The sequence below is a fragment of the Megalobrama amblycephala genome, linkage group LG24, assembly GCF_018812025.1.
Source record: "Megalobrama amblycephala isolate DHTTF-2021 linkage group LG24, ASM1881202v1, whole genome shotgun sequence".
Classification (NCBI taxonomy): Eukaryota; Metazoa; Chordata; class Actinopteri; order Cypriniformes; family Xenocyprididae; genus Megalobrama; species Megalobrama amblycephala.
Genome location: NC_063067.1, coordinates 28,911,272 through 28,931,512, shown reverse-complemented (window position 1 = coordinate 28,931,512; position 20,241 = coordinate 28,911,272). Strand labels below are relative to the sequence as shown.

The window sequence follows — 20,241 nt, the reverse complement described above, 5'->3', positions numbered from 1 at the left end:
AGAATTGTTTTCTCCTAGTTGTGACGGAGATCCCTTACCAAACCGTACTCAGTGAGAATTCCTTCATCTCATTATTTATTTAATTCTACTCCTTGTGATTATGACACTTGTTTCTTTGTTATCTTTGAAGCTGTAGGTCGGGGGAGCGCCACCTTTAATTTGTGCAATTTTGTTTTCTCCTGCTTTTGTTTAGTTGGGGAGCTAGGGTAGTTTGTTGTATTTTTATTTATAATTTTTATTTGTCAGGTAAGTTAGCATTCTTCTAAACCCTTAGGTAGTTCTCCTTTTGTTTGTTGTTTTGGCCAAGACCCCCATCCGAATAAATGCTTCTGTTAATCTTTGGTTTTGAAAGAGAATAAAGAGAAGAGTTTTTGTGGTTATTGTGAGCTGGGACAGGAGAGGAGGAATTGCTGATCTGTAAAAGTCCCTTATTATTTTAATTTTATTGTCACCAATTCATCCAACCCCTAGACGGGTCGTGACTATATATATATATATATATATATATCTCAATATGGACCAATACAGACCAACACAAAAAAAATACTGGTCAAAAATGTTGGACCTGATAAGCCAATAATTATTTTCATGTTATGGCCAATATCTGATAAATGGCTTATATTAAAATCTATACTAATTTGTCAACAATAAAGATAAAACACAACAAATGATCAAATATTATAATATCAGAAATAACTTCAAATTTTTGCGTTAGGGACAAATAGTGCACCTAAATAAAGTGCTGAGTTTCAAACTAAATTGAAGTTAAAAAGTCACAAATCTTTTTAACTTTACTTGAACTTTACTTAATATAACACCATACGGACAATAGAGCAACCCTGGCTAGCAGAGAGTAGCACCTCTCTGAAATCTCTTATCCTGCATATGGCACAAAATAAAACAACTTCCATGATAGCAAAGTGCACAGTCAGAGAAACCCCAGCCTGCTGGTCAACAGATAAGCTTGTGTGGTAAAAATATTGACCAAAACAACTGGAAGTGGACAGAGCGAGTTTTAGGAGGAAGAGCGAGGGTTTCACCTTGACACCATCACAGTAATTTCACTCAGAAGTTGAGTTTATTTCCTCATTTTCTGCTATAGGTACATCAAATGTGACCAGGAATGGAGCTTGACAAATATTTGGATAGTACAGACATCCAGAACCCATTGTAACATGTTACACTGATACTACCTTCACTGGCTAAGCTGCATTGACTAGAGATGTCAGTCGATGGGCTCATTTTTTACTCATCACATGTGGACTAAAATCTCTGTAAGATCAAGTGAATGAGAAAAAAGTGTGTAATTTCCTCCACAATAGACAGAGCCCTTTGCAACTCATGCAAAAAACAACACGTCCTGTCTCAAACTCATGCCATTGGTTAAGCCAGAAGTTGTCATGATAGGCCTCTCAAATACAGTAAACACCAATAAATCTCCACAGAGCTGATAACCGTTGGGAAGTCAACCTCCAAATGGCTTACTTTTTCCTCTACATATAAAACAGAGAAATTTTTTTTTTAACTTTAAAGACTTTAATGCCTTTTAAAACACATAATAGATAATTCATTAGACATTTTTTGTTCATTTCAGTTTTTATGTTCACATCTAAAGTATTTCCTCATGGGTCTTAAAGTTAGGTATGTCAAAATGTATACAGTTGCCATGGCCACACCCATCCCATAATCCCCCTCTGACTGTCTATATAAAGGAAACTAATAGTGTCTGTCTAACAACACAACAACTTCTAGATGAAATGACCAACACTGTGGTGTGAACTAAACATAAATCATCTAGTATCAACAGCTGAAACATTCCTCATATCCGCAGTGGATTTGGGCGGACACATCATTGGCATTGTTAGCATGCAGTGGTGCTGGAGACAGTAATTATTCATTACAGAAACACTGAAAAGAGTATCACATTCTGCTCAGACTTAAAGCACACTGCAGACTACACTTCCCAGCATCCCCTTCTAGTAGTGCATAGCTACATACCGCAATACTACAATTTCTGCGATAGCACAGACACTGCGGAGAGTATGCAAATACTGTATGAATTATGAAACCTAAATTTAGTGCAGTTCATCATTTGATTAGGTCACATGACCAGATGTTGCACACTACTGTTTGAAATGGTTATCATTTTTTAAAGTGTAGGTTCTCATAATATTTTATACCATTTATTTAAACATCATAGAATCAAATATTTTATAGCCCATCAAAACAATAAATCAGGTGACCAAACAAAGCATGTATTTTGCAGTGTTATTTTAGTTTTTATTACTTATATGCATATAAATAATTATATATAAAAATAACATTTTTAATTATTGATATACTATTGTGGTATTAACACAATAGTATAGTACTATAGTATATAACATTTTTATATTTTTAGTTTTTTAGTTTTCATATTCAATTTATTTATTTTGTTATGAGCTTTAAAAATAATATTTCTATTTAAAATAACTTTATGTTGAAGTAACTAAAACTATTTCAGTTATTAAGTCAACATTTCTAATTTAAAAACATTTGTAACTTATATTTTTTAAGTTCAAGTTTTTCCTTCTAATATTTATATTTCTTTTTATTTCATCTTCATTTCAATTAACAAAACAAATTTTTAATAGTTTTAATTAACAATAACAACACTGGCATTTTGACTTTTTATATATAATCCACACCAAACAAACATGACACCATCTAGTAAATATGAACTCAAAAAGAGCCAACTGAATACAGAAAGTGTGAGAAAGAACAAGAAGAAACTAGCAATTTTTCCCCAGAGAATACAAGCAGGCATTTTTGAGCGCTGTGGTCAGTGAATTGTGGAAAACATTCCCACATAATTCATTTAAACTTCTAACATGATTTGTAATTAATAAAAGGTCTGAACTGAGAAATGTAATTCAGTTTTGCCAGCTCAAACACACACACACTCTCTCTCTCTCACACACACACACACACACACACACACACACTTACACGCAACAGCTGATGTCTGTTGTGTTTCAAAGAGCCCTGAGGGAGGGTGTTGGCTGGAGGAAACAGGAGATTCTATTGTGTATGTGCGAGCGTGTTTGTTTGGGCCTCGTGTATTTTGTGTGCTAATTGGTTTCAGAGAGAGGACACCAACTCATAGGTTCAGAAGATGGTTAGAAAGAGCAAAAAGAAGCATTCCCTTCACTGTAAAATACAGGTTGTGGTATTCCAGAAAGCAGGTTATGTAACATATCCAGGTAAGTTTAAGGATAACCTCAACTTTCGATTACAAAAACTGAGGTAACTTTCGGGTAAGTAAGTTGCCATAGCAACTTACTCTCTGAACATAACCTGCCCTGGAGCAGCTCATGTTCCTGGGTTAGTTAACTTGAGATACATCCCTTTAAGCTTGATACATCACCAAGTGCAATGCAAAGCATTGGATGCAGTGGTGTAAAGCACGCTGCCACTGGACTCTAGAGACGTGTGATGAATCACGCTTCTCTGTCTGGCGATCCGATGGACGAGTCTGGGTTTGGTGGTTGCCAGGAGAACGGTACTTGCCTGACTGCATTGTGTCAAGTGTAAAGTTTGGTGCAGGGGGATTATGGCGTGGGGTTGTTTTTCAGGGGTTGGGCTTAAACCCTTAGTTCCAGTGAAAGGAACTCTTAATGCTTCAGCATACCAAGACATTTTGGACAATTTCATGCTCCCAACTTTGTGGGAACAGTTTGGGGATGGCCCCTTCCTGTTCCAACATGACTGCGCACCAGTGCACAAAGCAAGGACCATAAAGACATGGATGAGCAAGTTTAGTGTGGAGGAACTTGACTGGCCTGCACAGAGTCCTGACCTCAACCCGATAGAACACCTTTGGGATGAATTAGAGCGGAGACTGTGAGCCAGGCCTTCTCGCCAACATCTCTGCCTGACCTCACAAATGCGCTTCAAGAAGAATGGTCAAAAATTCCCATAAACACACTCCTAAACCTTGTGGAAAGCCTTCCTAGAAGAGTTGAAGCTGTTATAGCTGCAAAGGGTGGGCCAACTCCATATTAAACCCTACGGATTAAGAATGTGATGTCATTAAAGTTCATGTGCACGTAAAGGCAGGCGTCCCAAAACGTTTGGCAATATAGTGTATGTGACACATATCACCTTATTACAAATGTGGAAGCAAAATGGGTAAACATAAAAAACTAACTTCATACAGACATATTATCTTTGCAAGTACACATCCTAATTCACAGTAATTCACAGTTGTCATAAACAATTCTGTGTTACTGAAGTATGGCAAGGAGAAAGGAGACCACAAGATTCATTCATATTAACCATATTCATACTATATAGAACACACTTTTTTAGCTGTCGCAAAGTAAGTACTTAAAATAAGTAACAACTCAGTACGCAACTTTACAATTTAGCTCTGGGTTACCAGTAGGAGGTTAAGTGAACTAACTCTTCACAGGAGTTCTGGAACCAACATAGCCTGAGTAAGCAAGGTTTGGGTTAATCAACCAAGAGTTCAGGGTACATGTGACGGTAAGTTAACCTTGCATTGTGGAATACACCCCAGATGACCAACTGAAAAAGAAAAAACTAAAATAAACAAATAAATGCAATCCCTAAAAAAATTATTAAAATATAATAAAATTGAGATCAAACAGGATCATAACCATGTTTTCAGACAGAATTGTACACTGTGGCACTGCAACAATCACTTCCTTGCCACTCTTTTTATTCTACAATAAATATGACAAAAGTCAACCTCTCAACTTCGACTGGAAATAGAAGATACTTTTAACATTTTCTACAGAAAGATGCTATTCTGGTCTTTAGATATTGCTTGCATCATGTCTTCAATGTAAGTCTGGGAAATTTTTCCCCATTTTACTTTTGAAAATGTGTCCCATAGATCATAATGTCACACTGATCAGATTTAGATTTAAGATCCGTCTCACTAGTCCACAGCAGTCTATCTCCAGCCAGAGTGTATTCATGACCTAGTCCTAAAGGAAACTCTGTCACAATGAAATACTAGACAGGAAGAGAAAGGAAGTTCCCTAAAGTAATCCAACTCAAAACAAATGTGAATTCTTCCGGCTGAAGCTGATGGATCCAGGATAAATGGTGGAATTTTTTTATTATTTTAAAAGTTTTCTATTACATTTTTAGTAGGGCTATAATAGTTTTTAAAAGCAAATACATTTTTTTTCGAGATTAATTCGCGATTACTCACACACTTATCATGAAATTATGTATGTGTATAAATGTTCATTTTGTCACAATTTGCTATATCCAGCAAAGTAAACCATCAGAATGAAGGTTCAGAAAACTGTATTTTCTGCAAGCTTTTTTCAAGGTAAATTTAGGTGTCTTTCCAAAAAATGTCACTTGGAGACTGAAATTGTCTTTACCTTAATTGCAAACCTCATCCATCAAAACTTTATTAGCGAGACGTTGGTTTGTTTTATCCAGCCAAGAAACACAGTTTATGTATCATCCAGCCATACAGCGGTGGGATGTTTTGACATTCCATTCAGTCTGTATTTCACTCTTCAGAAACAATCAGAATATGACAGAGCTCAGGTTTTAAAGCTAAACACATACTGGAATAAATAATTCACTGAAAACGCAACGTGAGTCTCTATTCTCTCTGCCATCTCTGATGATGTAATCAGCCTGTTTTTCTTTAAATTAGCACTGGTTTGAATTGATTGTTTGGATGAAGTCACTTCGAGTATCATTGGACTGAAAATTTTCCCAGAGTTTAGGGGCTTAAATTGATCTGATCGCTAACAGCAAAGGGAAATCGGGTTGAATGGTTAGAATAGAAACTTCCACCTACCAGGGTTACAGGTGCTTGTACCATTATAGATGCTCAGTGTGAAAAACTATGGACTTGGTAGTGGTGAACTGGGAACTGGGAGTGGTATAAATTATAAGTACATTAATTAACCACAATTGCTTTTGTGATTCAATAAGTTAAGAACTGTAGTGTATGTTCCTCAATAAAAAAAATAAAAGTTATTGAGGGTAAAAAAGAAATATGATTTCAGTTTGCAACCTGATTGTTTTTTAGCATTTTAATTGTGTTAATATATTAATATTGTATTAATAAAAATAATTTAAATTATTTTAAGTCATCCTGCGGCCCCCTTGGATGTTTGCTAAGCCACCTTGTTCACCGAAAATGGAAATTCTGTCATTATTTACTCACTCTCATGCTATTCATGTTGCTGAACTGAAGAACTGGATCAGTCCACTTCATCAATGAATCGTGCGAATTGGTTTTGTGAACCAGATCAAACGATTCATTGAAAAGATCCGACTCAAAAGAATTATTTGTTCATGAATCATCATGAGACATTGCTACTTTTCTCATTAACTTTTGCTTATGAATGCGTAAATAATGACAGTTTTTTTTTATTTTGGGGAGAACTATCCCTTTAAAAAATAAGGCTAATGTACACAAGATCACACGCACCCTACAAAGCATTGTGTTGCAAGCATGAACACAAATGCATGCAAATAAACACATATGCATAGATAGAACTAAGGAGAAAACAAGCCATGCAAATCGTGCCTGCTTGTAGGAAACATACATGCTAAGGTCTTGAAACTAGATTTCTGAGTCATCAGCCCAGAATACAAATACCCCTTCCACATCAATGTACTACAATTAATCTGTAGGAGAGAGAAAAAGAGCGTGCATGCATGTGCACAGCCTAAAATAGATTTACGACTGTATGAATTATTCTATAAATAGGACCTATCTATGGTGCGGTATTAACAACACCCAGTTGTAATTCTTGTGGTCAGTTTTAACCGCTGGGACGGCTGGAAAAAAACGGTAAGTCTCAGATCACACAGATTATTGAAGGCAGTAACACACAAATGCTCCAGCAGCAGAACCAGCAGGGATGGTGTGCTGGTTTAATGAGTCACAGAGGAAAGGGGAAATGCCTGGATGCAGTGTCCACACTGCAGGATAAATTGGCCTGTATAACACTGCAGCTTTCTGAGAAATCTACACTCAGATCCGCTTCAGCCTATTAGAGATAAGTGCACGTGTCATCAGTGCTCGCTCTTCCTAAAAAATTGTCTGACAACAAAGGTCACGTTGGGAAGATTTATGAAAAAACAAGGTGGTGGTTTCAGATGTACATGACAGATTTTTATTGGGAATTTATCATTGTCTATTTTAATACTTCCTTGTGGCCATTCTGGTAAAAAAAATTTTTGAGACCTACGTAGGTAATTTTTGTCCTAATTAGCATCAGGATTTATCATACACAAGTAATTTTGATTGATTTTTGATAGATATTTGTATATAGAGTTGGAAAGATTGCTGTATTGCCAATTTTACAAAAACAAATTTCATGTCAAAAACACATTTTTCATTCACCTTTCATTTTCATTAACCCTATAAAAGCCTACTATCACATGTAATTTATGAGTTTCTAAGGGCTCTAGATGATCAAAACTTTGCTAAAAAAAACTGCTGTACACAATCCTCTACATGCCTGCTGTCATCTGATTAAAGGGAACCTATAATGCCCCTTTTCACAAGATGTAATATAAGTCTCTGGTGTCTCCAGAATGTGTCCGTGAAGTTTCAGCTCAAAATAATCCACAGATCAGTTATTATAGCTTGTCAAATTTGCCCCTATTTGGGTGTGAGCAAAATCACAGTTTTTGTGTGTGTCCCTTTAAGTGCAAATAAGCTGCTGCTCCCGAACCCCTTTCCAGAAGAGGGCGGAGCTCAACAACAACAAAGCTGGAGAATCTCACACAGTCAAAATGAGGATTGTCAGTAACGGTGTTCAGCCTTACATTGTTCAAACCGAAGTCGACACTGATGGAGAGACTCAGGAAGAAGTTACAACTTTTAGAATGAAACTGGATGTTTAAATTATGTAAATTTATGTAGTTGCTGTGGAGTTGATTTAGCATGTGTCGTCATGTTAATCTTTTGTGCAAATCCAGCGTTGAATTGACCCTCGTTTGTGAAGCAGTCCGGCGTAAAAAGACGGCATGTCAACAACACTCTACTACAACAGCTCTTCCTCTTCTCTAAAGCAGCCCAACATGGCCCCGCCCCCTTTGTTGCGTGTTCTCGGGGGCGGGGTTTATGCAAATTTGTCATTTGTTGTAGTCCTTAAAAAGCGATTTCTGTAAAAGAAAATCTCTCCCTTTGCATTGAACTTTAAACGTCATAACTTTGCAGATGTTGTTCATGCTCAAACAGAAACATTACACACTAACTAAAGTTAAACACGTGAAATCATGATCAAGTACGACTTTTATAGTTCATTCATTTAATAGTTCATTTTTAGCAAGTAAAAGGCCTTAGTATAATTGTAAAATATCCCCCTTCAGTTTGTGACACACGTGTCTTTTTGCTGGTAAATCTTTACTGGTTTTTATAAAGTAAATGTGAGAATAACTTTTATATTGTTATTATTTCAAGATGAACACTTACTGGACTGAAGAAACTTAGGTTTCATTTATTATACATACAACTTTTTTTTTCTTTTTCTTTTTTGAAAATCATGTTAAAATGTGAGTATCAAATATGATCCATCAGGCTTTTGAGGAACGTTTATTTGTTTATCTCTCTATCATCATTGTATTGCATTGCATTACAGGTTTTTCCCCCATAATAAAAAACTAAAGAGCTTTGATCATAAAACTAAGCATTAAATATCATCTTACTAAGACATATTATTGGAAGATACAGAGAGGACTGATATTCATATGCATTTTATGAAAGTATTCTGCTATACTGTTATAGAAACTTTTTGGCCAAATAAATAACAACTACAACAAACTGCATATTTTTCTCAGTTTGGGGCTATGAATAAATTTAGGTGCTTTTCATTCTTTGAGTGTGAGCTTCATATTCTCTCTTCTATTCTCTCTAAATCATATGATATGAGCCATAAAAGCCTGATGTATCAAATAATTCTCTATTATTATTATTATTATTATTAGACTATTATATATATGTCAGGTTTAACAGGGTCAAGAAGAACCTCTTTATTCAACCTAATATCCAAATATAAATATAAATCAGTTAAATATCCAAGCCGGTCTTGGAAGAAAACGCAAGTGTTTCACGAAATTGCAATTTTATATGAATTTGTATGATGCACAATTGTAATAAAATGTACAATTTGCAATAAAAAAATAAAAAAAAGTAAGAATTTACGTGCATCACTAAACCTCACATAATCCTCAATAAACCTCACATAATCCTCAGTGGGGCATCAGCAGGTCATACAATAACATACAAATGACACTGTGCGAACTTGCACCAATTTGCCACCGATTTGCCAAAACAGATACTGTGTTGAAGTATCAGGCACAAGTCATTATGAAAATCCACTCTGCTATAGCGTTCAAATCGCATTCATGCATGAAGACTGTCAGAACATATCATTGGCTCTTGCGTGTCTCATGATCGATCACGAAGCACCAGGATTGAATACTGGTGATTTGAGAGCTACATCACAGAATAACAACTTTGGGTTGTTCGTCACACAAAACTATTGTATCGCTTTGGAAAACTAGGAAGGCTTGCTTTTTGTGCTTTTTTAAAGCTTGACAGTCATATTTGTGTTAAATGGAAAAGAGCATCCTGGACATTCAATAAAACATCTCCATTTGTGTTCCACAGAACGTCATGCAGGTTTGAAACGACATGAAGGCGAATAAATGATGACAGAATTTTGACTATGCCTTTAAAAAGGACAAGAGAGACTCCTCATCTAATCTCCCTACCAAAGTTCATCTTGTATTTTCATGTGTTTGTCCTGAGTCTAAACATTACGCAGGCAACTAATCAGAATCTTGATGGCTTAAAAAAAAACAACCAACAGCGACTTTGACAAGGCCGATAAATATCAAAACCTTGAAGGAATATAGTGAGTAAAATCAAATTTAAGCTGTATCGACTCAGAAAAACAAATAAGAGAGTTTGTTTACAGAAATGACTCACTCCATTATTACCACCCCATAGACTTCTATTGTAATTTCTTGACTGACAACACATTTTGTTTGTTTTCAGAAATGCAGGGATGAGTTTGAATTATTTTCAATTGAGCTGAACCAAGAATATTCTTTTAACACTCCATGATTCTCTCTTAACAACCACAGTTTAATAATTGAAGTCTCTGCTTAATGTCTCAATACTGATATCCTAAGTCCAACTTGGCACGATATACATAGGTTATCTCTAAAGAAAAGGAAGAGAGTCATTTTAATTTGTGTTGACTTAATCAAATGTTAAGGCTTATGATAAAAAGTACAGGCGTACTGCAAACATTGGGACTAACGCAAATAATCCAGCTAGATATGCAGTCTTCCACTATGCAAAGGAATCCTCACAGAGATCTGCTAACAGTCCTTTAATTAAAGGATGGAAATGTGTTCTAAGCAAGCGTTCCTTCCTGCATTAATGAGGCCAAGCATTCTGCTTTGTCTTCATGATTGTTTATAATGAAATGACCTCCTGTTCCCATTCTCTCCCACTACTTTGTACAGTAGAAGTAAATAGTTTCACAGTGCTCTATGGTCGTACAGTGACCCTAAGGTCAAGACCTCATTCTCCCTCCTTTTATACACACCCACAACCTCCTCCTGTCCCCAAAACCTCCTCACACACAAATACACACACACACACACACACCCTGCAGAAAAGTACAAAGCGTCCCTTGTGTAGGAGCACAGAGGCTGGGTGACAGCGCTTAACATGATGCTGATATTTTCATGGGAGGAGCGCGAGGAGAGAAAAGGATCTGCTCTGCTGGGGCGGCTCATTCAACCACACTGCCTGACCTTCATCCTACCCCCGAGGTCCTTGGCTTGACTCAAAACAACACACTGCGGCCACAGATAGCACAGCCAAAGCCTGGCACAGCGGTGTTAATATTAACAAATACATCCCACACAAAAGCATCAAATGCCTATTCAAATTTATTATTGGTTTTGCTGTAGGCCAGTTTGCAAATTTCCACCATTTTGCTCATTTCAATGACACACCCTCTCTCTAAAACCCCGCCTCCAAAGACATCTCAGCCAACCAGATGTCAGCAATTCAAAAAAAAGTGCTACATGAATCACAACCAATGCATGGAAGCTTGTTTCCACCGCTAAATAAAGAAATAAAAAGGTAATTGCGACTTTTTATCTCACATTTCTGACTTGCGTGATATAAACTCGCATTAGTGAGTTGTAAAGTCAGAATTGCATGATATACTGTAAACTCACAATTGCGTGTAATAAAGTTAGAATTGTGAGAAAAAAAGTCAGAATTGTGACTATATATTGGAGTTTAGTAGGGATACACAAACATTTCTGCAAAACTGCAACAAAAAAAAGAATTTTCAGTTTGACGTTTCATTAGCGCCATTTATTGAGAAGCTAGGTCAACTATTTTCCACTGTTTTATATAAACTACTGAAACCCATGAATTTCGAGATATAAAGTCAGAATTGTGAGTTATAAAGTCAGAATTGTGAGTTATAAAGCCATAATTGCATGATATAAAGTCCCAATTCTGAGGAGAAAAAACTTTTTTCCTCAGAATTGGACTTTAACTTGCCATTGCAAGTTTATATCTAACATTTCTGAGAAAATAAGTCAGAATTGAGAGTTTATATCACACGATTGCAAGAAAAAAAGTCAGAACTGTGACTTTACATCTCGCAATTATGACTTTATAACTCGCAATTCTGACTTTATTTCTTGCAATTGTGAGTTTATATCTTGCAATTCTCAGAAGAGAAGTCAAAATTGCGAGATGTAAACTTGCAATTGTGAGAAAAAGTCAGAATTGTGAGATAAAAATTTACCTTTTTTATATTTTATTTGGCGGAAACAAGCTTCCATAAGCAAAAAGCCTTTCCAACTGGTTGAAATAGTAGGAGACCCTAAAAAATTTCAAGGGGTAAAATGCTGCCATTGTAGTAGTGATGCACAAAAATTTCAGCAACCAAAAATTTAAGGCTGAAACTGTAAAAAAAAAAAAAAAAAATCACTTCATTAGCACCATTTATTGAGAAGCTAGGTCAATAATTTTACACTGTGCTGCTTTTCCTCTGTTTATGTAAACTACTGAAACCCATGACCTTGGTGTTCACGGTGCACACAAAGATACATTTTGAGACCAGCATCTGTTGATAAGCATGTGTTTTTGCCAGATTCCAAAAAACTGACAATTACAAAATCTTGTCAATTGATGCTGTGCAAATATTTTAGTACATTTTGAGTATATATGGTAGGGGGGGGAAGTGTTTAATTTCAGCAATTTTACATACATCTCATGTGCTATCATACACATTATATGGGTCATCAGCCATCCTGGGCTACGCTTCCCAAAAGCTTCAAAAGCCAAGTAGATTGTAGAAACCATTGGCACCAATGTTCTCTATGATCTACTTAGGCTTACAATTCTTTTGGGAAACATCCCTGGTCTGTACATACATCGATCATACACAGATTGTCAACTAAGTTGAGTCAATACCACGAAAGCAGAAGCGTTTACTAGTGTTGACACGATGTTGACCAGTGTCACTGACAACTGTCATGCCTCAACAATCTCAACTTCGCCAGAATCGATTCTCTAAAAGAATGGCTACCACACCAACAGGTTACCTATTAACAGAATTAACACAACACACTTGACAAGAAATCATTATTAGACAATAGAGCATTCAAAACGGCACTGTCTGCAACTTTTATATTCAGTTGTAAATTGCATTTAATATGCATGCATGAAAAGCCAAATGGTAACTGTGACTAACAGATGATGTGATACAGTGTCACCAACTCTAAAGGAAGAGAAATGTCTATACTAGAGGTGCCTGCAATCGCGTTAATGCAGTAAAGACACTAACAGTAATTCAAACAAACTCACGGATGTCAGCGCTGTGGGCGGAAGTGCACATATGATCAGGTGACTGATTACCATGGTGGAATTCAATTCTGAGTGTTTGAATAATTGACGCTGTATAGCATGTCTTTACCATTGAAGACTTCCAGGACTAAGGCAGTAAATACAGATATGAGAACAGATGGAAGTAGTTAAACCTCATTAAACATAAATAAAAAGGAAGTGCTGTGTAAACGTTTATATGTGTAAAAGTATGTTGTTCATAATGAAATGTACTGTATATTTGTTGTGCATCAAAATCTCTCAAGTTAACAACACACTGCCGCAAAACTATTTTCCTCTAGTGATTGGTACAGTCATCATTAGGGATGGGAATTATTTAAAGGTACCCTAGAACTTTAAAAGATGTAATATAAGTCTAAGGTGTCCCCTGAATGCCCATAGATTTTTTTTAATTCATTTTTTTAACTGCCTATTTTGGGGCATAATTAGAAATGAGCCGATTCAGGGTGTGTGGCCCTTTAAATCTCGTGCTCCACGCCCACAGAGCTCGCGCTTGCCTTAAACAACATAAAAAAAGTTCACACAGCTAATATAACCCTCAAAATGGATCTTTACAAAGTGTTCGTCATGCAGCATGTCTAATCGCGTAAGTACAGTGTTTATTTTGATGTTTACATTGATTCTGAAGGAGTTTGAGGCTATGCTCCGTGGCTAACGGCTAATGCTACACTGTTGGAGAGATTTATAAAGAATGAAGTTGTGTTTATGAATTATACAGACTGCAAGTGTTTAAAAATGAAAATAGCGACGGCTCTTGTCTCTGTGAATACAGTAAGAAACGATGGTAACTTTAACCACATTTAACAGTACATTAGCAACATGCTAACGAAACATTTAGAAAGACAATTTACAAATATCACTAAAAATATCATGTTATCATGAATCATGTCAGTTATTATCGCTCCATCTGCCATTTTTCGCTATTGTTCTTTCTTGCTTACCTAGTCTGTTGATTCAGCTGTGCAGATCCAGACGTTAATACTGGCTGCCCTTGTCTAATGCCTTTCATAATGTTGGGAACATGGGCTGGCATATGCAAATATAGGGGGCGTACATATTAATGATCCCGACTGTTACGTAACAGTCGGTGTTATGTTGAGATTCACCTGTTCTTCGGAGGTCTTTTAAACAAATGAGATTTACATAAGAAGGAGGAAACAATGGAGTTTGAGACTCGCTGTATGTCATTTCCATGTACTGAACTCTTGTTATTCAACTATGCCGAGGTAAATTCAATTTTTGAATCTAGGGCACCTTTAATGTGTGTTGGTTGACAAAATGTAATGGTTCTGGTTCAGATTAAGGATATGTGTATATCTCTACATACTACATAACTACATATTTCCAAAAGCTAAGTTGATTGAACTAATAGTCAACTAATCAGTCTTAGGGTGTTGAACTGCATTAAAGTTTGAAACCTGAGCCTTGTCATATAAAGATCCAATAATCTGATTTGAGACTTATTTAACCTGACTCACAGTCATGAGGGTCTGCAGGGGTTCTCTCTATGATATCATTTCCTGTTTTGTTTTTCGTCTGCAAGATTCTTCACGTTGCACATGACTTTGATTCGAAAAGAAATAATAATAAAATATTATGCTAAAATACTTGAAAAGAAAACCTTTGAGGCTTCATCATGATATCAGGATATTTTTTAATTTAAATTCAGAAAGTCATTGTGTCTATGAATGGCATTTTCAAAAAAATACTAAAAAGATTATGTCACTGACCCCTTAACTGGAAGCCCTAAACAATTAACATTTCTTATGGGGCTTTTCCATGTTCTTGAACGCAAAAGAATGGAACAGAATGCAGCAGGTCTCACATCTTTAAAATATTTTTTAACTTGAAGAGGCACATTTGCGATGCTCATGATGGGAAGCTCAAAAAACAGTGCAACATGCAACTACCAAAGACATGCATCTGCATTTTTATGCCTTTAGCAGTGATGTTTGAAATGGGATTAAAGGTAGGGTAGGCAATTTTTTATAAAAAGAATTGTTGTTATACTGGTTGAAACTCTCTTCACATCCTGATAGCAATCAATAATAGAAGTGGTCAAAAAATTAAAAAATGTAGGCTACATATATCTTCTGTGGAAGTCTCAGGACCAAAAAAATGTTCATCCAATCATTGCATTTGGTCCAATATGATGTCCTGTCTGCCTGTCAACATATGTATTTCCATACCTCCGTGCACCTGCTGGCGCAGACATCACACTTCATCATCAGCGTGATATGTAAGGCTATGCAGAGTTGTAGACAGACAGTCACCGAGAGCCGCAAACAAACAGCAGCCACCTTTTACAGTTCCTCCTGAACCAAAATAATGAGCTTATGCAGCGTTTATGCCATGTCATAACTGTAATTACGAGATGACAACCTGTGACGTACTACCTGGAGCAGTTGACGTCCTCAGATTTATGTGTTTCTATGTCAACACCGAAATTAATCTGCAGCAGTCGGGTGTACAAGAGTAAGTTGTTTACGTTCATTATTATTGTAATGTCGTGTTTTGAGTCATGAGGTAATTTAACATCATCTCTCGTGACACTTTGCAGACTCTGCTGTGCGCGTTCATATGTTTTGGAGGAGGCGTGGCTTTGGAGATGCTCTGAAGGGAGTGAACTTATGCTTTCAAAGATTGCCTACCCTACCTTCAATTTAAAGACACAACTTTTCAAAGGGAGTTTTTTTTTTTTTTTTTAAATTGAACCATTCTCAATTCCCAACCCTATTCAAATATACTCAAATATAATGAAGAAATAGATAAAAATCAAAACCAAAGCTTAGTTGGAATTAAAATGGAGGACTACAGCGCAGGACCCACCTGTTTCCAGAGGAACTCATCATCCTGATTGATCCTCCATGTGGTGAGGAAGTGTATGGAGGACAGCACTCCTCCGCTGAGCACTGCCGCCCTCATCCGCACGGGCAGCAGTGTGTAGATGATGTAGATGAAGAAGACGGACCACCAGATCCCCTCCGAGGCGCTGCGGGGGGCGACCATCAGCACCCCGTAAACCTGCACCACAATTAGCACTCCAATCACAAGGTAGCTGACCATCCACATGTAGTCCTGGTGGAACCCGTTACGGTTGCACACCACCATCAGCGCCAAGAAGAGGGCCATCGCCACGGAGAGCACGGAGGCGTAAGCCTTGTCGGGCTTTCCGTGGACGCAGTGGAAGGTGAGCATGACCCCACAGACGATCACCAGGACGCCCATCAGCATTGTGAGGGAGCTCTGATTGAGCCTAAAGAAGTAGCGCTGGTAGAGACGCTCCAGTTTCCGTGACTGGAACTTCTTGGATTGGAACACGCGAACCACCCGCTGCCAGCAGTCCGCCGCCGTCACTGACCCCGTCCCGCTGGCCGTGTCATCACTGGAGCCCTCGCAACCTGAGCCGTCACCTTTCCGCCCCTTGACCTCGCCGTCCTCGAAACCCAGGTCCACAGATTTAAGCCCCATCCCCTCCCCCCCACCCCCCACTTTCCCGTAGTGGTCTTCCTGCCATCCACAGCGCATGCCGAAGTTGCCTCCGCCCGTAACTCCTCCTCCTCCAGACCGGGTGGCCTGAGAGTGGGGTGGCTGGGGAGGAGGCTCCATGGCTTCCACGTCCCGCAGGCAGCTCATGTAGCGTGGGTTGCAGAGAGAGGAGCCAACCTTGCGCTTGGACTTCTTGCCATTGCGCTCGCCCCACACGGTCTTACGATCATCCACTCTGGCCACTAGGAAGCCGTTGATCCAGGACATTCTGTAGGGAAACATGAGACAGAGTGTGATGGCATTGTACCATGCTTATGTGGGTCAGACAAAAAAACACATGTGCCAGGTAAACATTCCGGTTCACATGTCCTTTAGAAATGTACTCATGTTGGTTAAATATGGTTTTGAAAAAAGTTTTTACAATTTACAAGAAATGTCAAGTGGCTTAAGCCTTTAAAGGCATAGTTAAAAAAAAAAATGAAAATGTTATCATCATTTACTCACCCTCGTGTTGTTCCAAACTTGTATGAGTTTCTTTCTTCAGTTGAACACAAAAGAAGATATTTTGAAGAATGTTGGTAACCAAATAGTTGATGGACCCCATTGACTTCCATAGAATTTTTTTTCCTATCTTTCTTTCCTACTAGAAGTCAATGGCTACCATCAACTGTCTGGATACCAACATTCCTCAAAATATCTTTTTTTGTGTTCAGCAGAAGAAAGAAACTCATACAGGTTTAGAACAACATGAGGGTGGTTAAATGATGACAGAAATTTCATTTTTGGGTGAACTATCCCTTTAAGTAATAAGTAATAACATACTTTCCATACTTTACACTTAATTTTAAAGGATTAGTTCACTTTCAAATGAAAATTAGCCCAAGCTTTTACTCACCCTCAAGCCATCCTAGGTGTATATGACTTTCTGATGAACACAATCAGAGAAATATTAATAAATATCCTGACGCATCCAAGCTTTATAATGGCAGTGAGCGGGATCAACGAATATGAGCTGAAGAAAGTGCGTCCATCCAGATCCATCCATCATAAACACACTCCACACGGCTCCAGGGGGTTAATAAAGGCCTTCTGAAGCGAAGTGATATGTTTGTGTAAAAAAATATATCCATATTTAACAAGCTATGAAGTAAAATATCTAGCTTCCACCAGACTGCCTTGCGTTTTGAACTTACGAAAAAAACGGAACAGGCGTCGCCTCAGTTAAGCTTTTTCTGTAAGTTGAATAGGGAAGGCGTAGCATAAGCTTTTTGAACTGTGAGAGTTTTACACTTTCTTCTTAAGTTAAATACGGAAGGCGGTCTGGAGGATATATATGCGTCAAGATATTTATTAATATTTCTCCGATTGTGTTCATCAGAAAGAAGAAAGTCATATACACCTAGGATGGCTCGAGGGTGAGTAAAGCTTGGGGTATTTTTCATTTGAAAGTGAACTAATCCTTTAATCATTATTTTCGAAGTAATTCTTAATTATACTTTTAAGACATTTATTTTTTTACAAACATCACAAATTATTCATTCATAATTATCTTTTTGGGGAGTTGTACCATATGACAGCTTTTTAATAATGAGCAGTGAAGCAGTTTTGTTATTTTTTAGAAATAATTATAAATAACATTACATTAGTTAACACATTAGTTAACATGCACTAACAATGTACAATACTTCTACAGCATTTATTAATCTTAGATAATGTTAAAGGCTACTCACCCTCATGTCCTCCCAAACAAGACCTTCGTTTGTCTTCGGAACACAAATTAAGATATTTTTGATGAAATACCGAGAGATTCTGATCCACACATAGGCATCAACGTCATTGCCTTTTGAGGGTCCAGAAAGGTAGTAAAGACATAGTTAAAATGTTACAGTGGTTCAACCTTAATGTTATGAAGCGACAAAAATACTTTTTATGCACAAAAACAAAACAAAAATAACGACTTTATTCAACAATTTGAACTGTTGTCATACGCTTCCAGGTTCTACGTCGGAACACGACTCATTATTGGCCGGCTCCTGCGTCATACGAATGCGTCGTACTGCTCACATGTACAGCATCAGCCAATACTGAGCTGGCGTTCTGACGTAAACACGGAAGCTTTCACTGTGTTCACTACGTCAACAGCGTATGACAACAGTTCAAATTGTTGAATAAAGTCATTATTTTTGTTTTGTTTTTGAGCACAAAATGTATTTACGTCGCTTCGTAACATTAAGGTTGAACCACTGTAACATGTCTTTACTACCTTTCTGGACCTCAAAAGGCAATGACATTGCTGCCTATGTGTGCTTCAGAAACCCTCGGATTTCATCAAAAATATCTTAATTTGTGTTCAAAAGATGAACGAAGGTCTTATAGGTATGGAATGGCATAAGGGTGAGTAATTAATGACAGAAATAACCCTTTAATCTCATCATTTACCAATACATTTTTAAGATCAAAAGTCATATCTGTTAACATTAGTTAGTGCACTGCAAACTAATAATAAAAAACATGCTCATCAGAGAACCATTTAATGAGGTTTCGTTGATCTCTTTACCTGTGTGGGTTCTGGTGTGCGACCCAGCCCTGATCTTGCTGTCTAAGACACTCATTTAGAGCAGTGGATGAGTGAAAGCAAAAATGTAGAGTTCAGACAATTGAGGGAGTCCAGGTTCGTTTAGTTACTGTAGACTGGCCTGATGGATCTGGAGATCTTTTACTGATACTTTGTTCAACTGTATCTTCGTACCTTCTGGATCTGTTGACGATAAACCATCAATACAAACAATGTGAGATCAATAAAATGCATTAAAAGAATCTGAACAATTTCACTGTTGAATTATTCAAAACTCAGCATTTTCTATAAGACATCCAAATGCATTTGATCCTACTTAGGGATCAAAATGTTTGATTAGTAGATGGTTATTAATCAATACACATGCTTTCACATAGTCTAAAATTTAACTATTTAACAGGTTAAAATTACACCGCACCTAAACTAAGCAATAAAACAATCGCAAACAAATATGGAAAGCACCAGGTTCATTTCCCTAAACTGTCACTGTATTTCTAATCAATGACTGGCAGCTCTTAAATCTATATACACTTCACTTCCTTATCAGCAATGATTAATAACAATATGCCTAAGTAAACCAGTTAAGGCGGCTCAGAAACAGTAACCTTAGATGTAAGTTTCACATTTAATCCTTGCCCATTTAAGATATTCTGAGCTTTGAATGTTATTCTACCATGGTTGTGGGTCCAAAGGCTGAAAGGACGAGACATTCTGCTAAAAGATTCGAAAGGAGATGAATTAGAAAGCAAAGAGTCAAGATATCAGTAAGATGACTAGATCAAATAACCAAAACTGAAGCAACTGAAGTTAGATAAATGCATGTAAATAGTACATCTTAATTCTATCTAAATATACTCTTTTCAAATTTAATGTCTGTATTTTACCATTATCATTTTTAAAGGGGTCATGACATGGATTTTTTAAATATGTTCCTTGAGGTTCACTTTTGTTAAAGGTGCCCTCGAATGAAAAATTGAATTTATCTTGGCATAGTTAAATAACAAGAGTTCAGCACATGGAAAAGACATACAGTGAGTCTCAAACTCCATTGTTTCCTCCTTCTTATATAAATCTCATTTGTTTAAAAGACCTCCGAAGAACAGGCGAATCTCAACATAACACCGACTGTTACGTAACAGTCGGGATCATTAATATGTACGCCCCCAATATTTGCATATGCAGCCCACGTTTCCAACATTATAAAAGGCATTAGACAAGGGCAGCCAGTATA

The 20,241-nt window shown here is 37.2% G+C and overlaps 1 protein-coding gene across 2 annotated transcripts in view; it reads right to left on the bottom strand.

Moving 5' to 3' along the window:
• The window catches only part of adcy6a (adenylate cyclase 6a), a 98,093-nt gene that overhangs the window by 65,241 nt on the left and 12,611 nt on the right, over nucleotides 1–20,241 (bottom strand). Inside the window, exons 2-3 of one of the 2 annotated variants that reach the window (XM_048177235.1) lie at nucleotides 18,993–19,193; nucleotides 15,776–16,703 (exon numbers count right to left, since the gene is read on the bottom strand). In XM_048177235.1, coding sequence (XP_048033192.1) covers nucleotides 15,776–16,702 — 927 coding nt within the window. In that variant the 5' untranslated portion in view covers nucleotide 16,703; nucleotides 18,993–19,193. Of the gene's footprint in view, nucleotides 1–15,775; nucleotides 16,704–18,992; nucleotides 19,194–20,241 lie in introns of those variants that run through there. The other variant, XM_048177236.1, reaches the window with a different exon arrangement.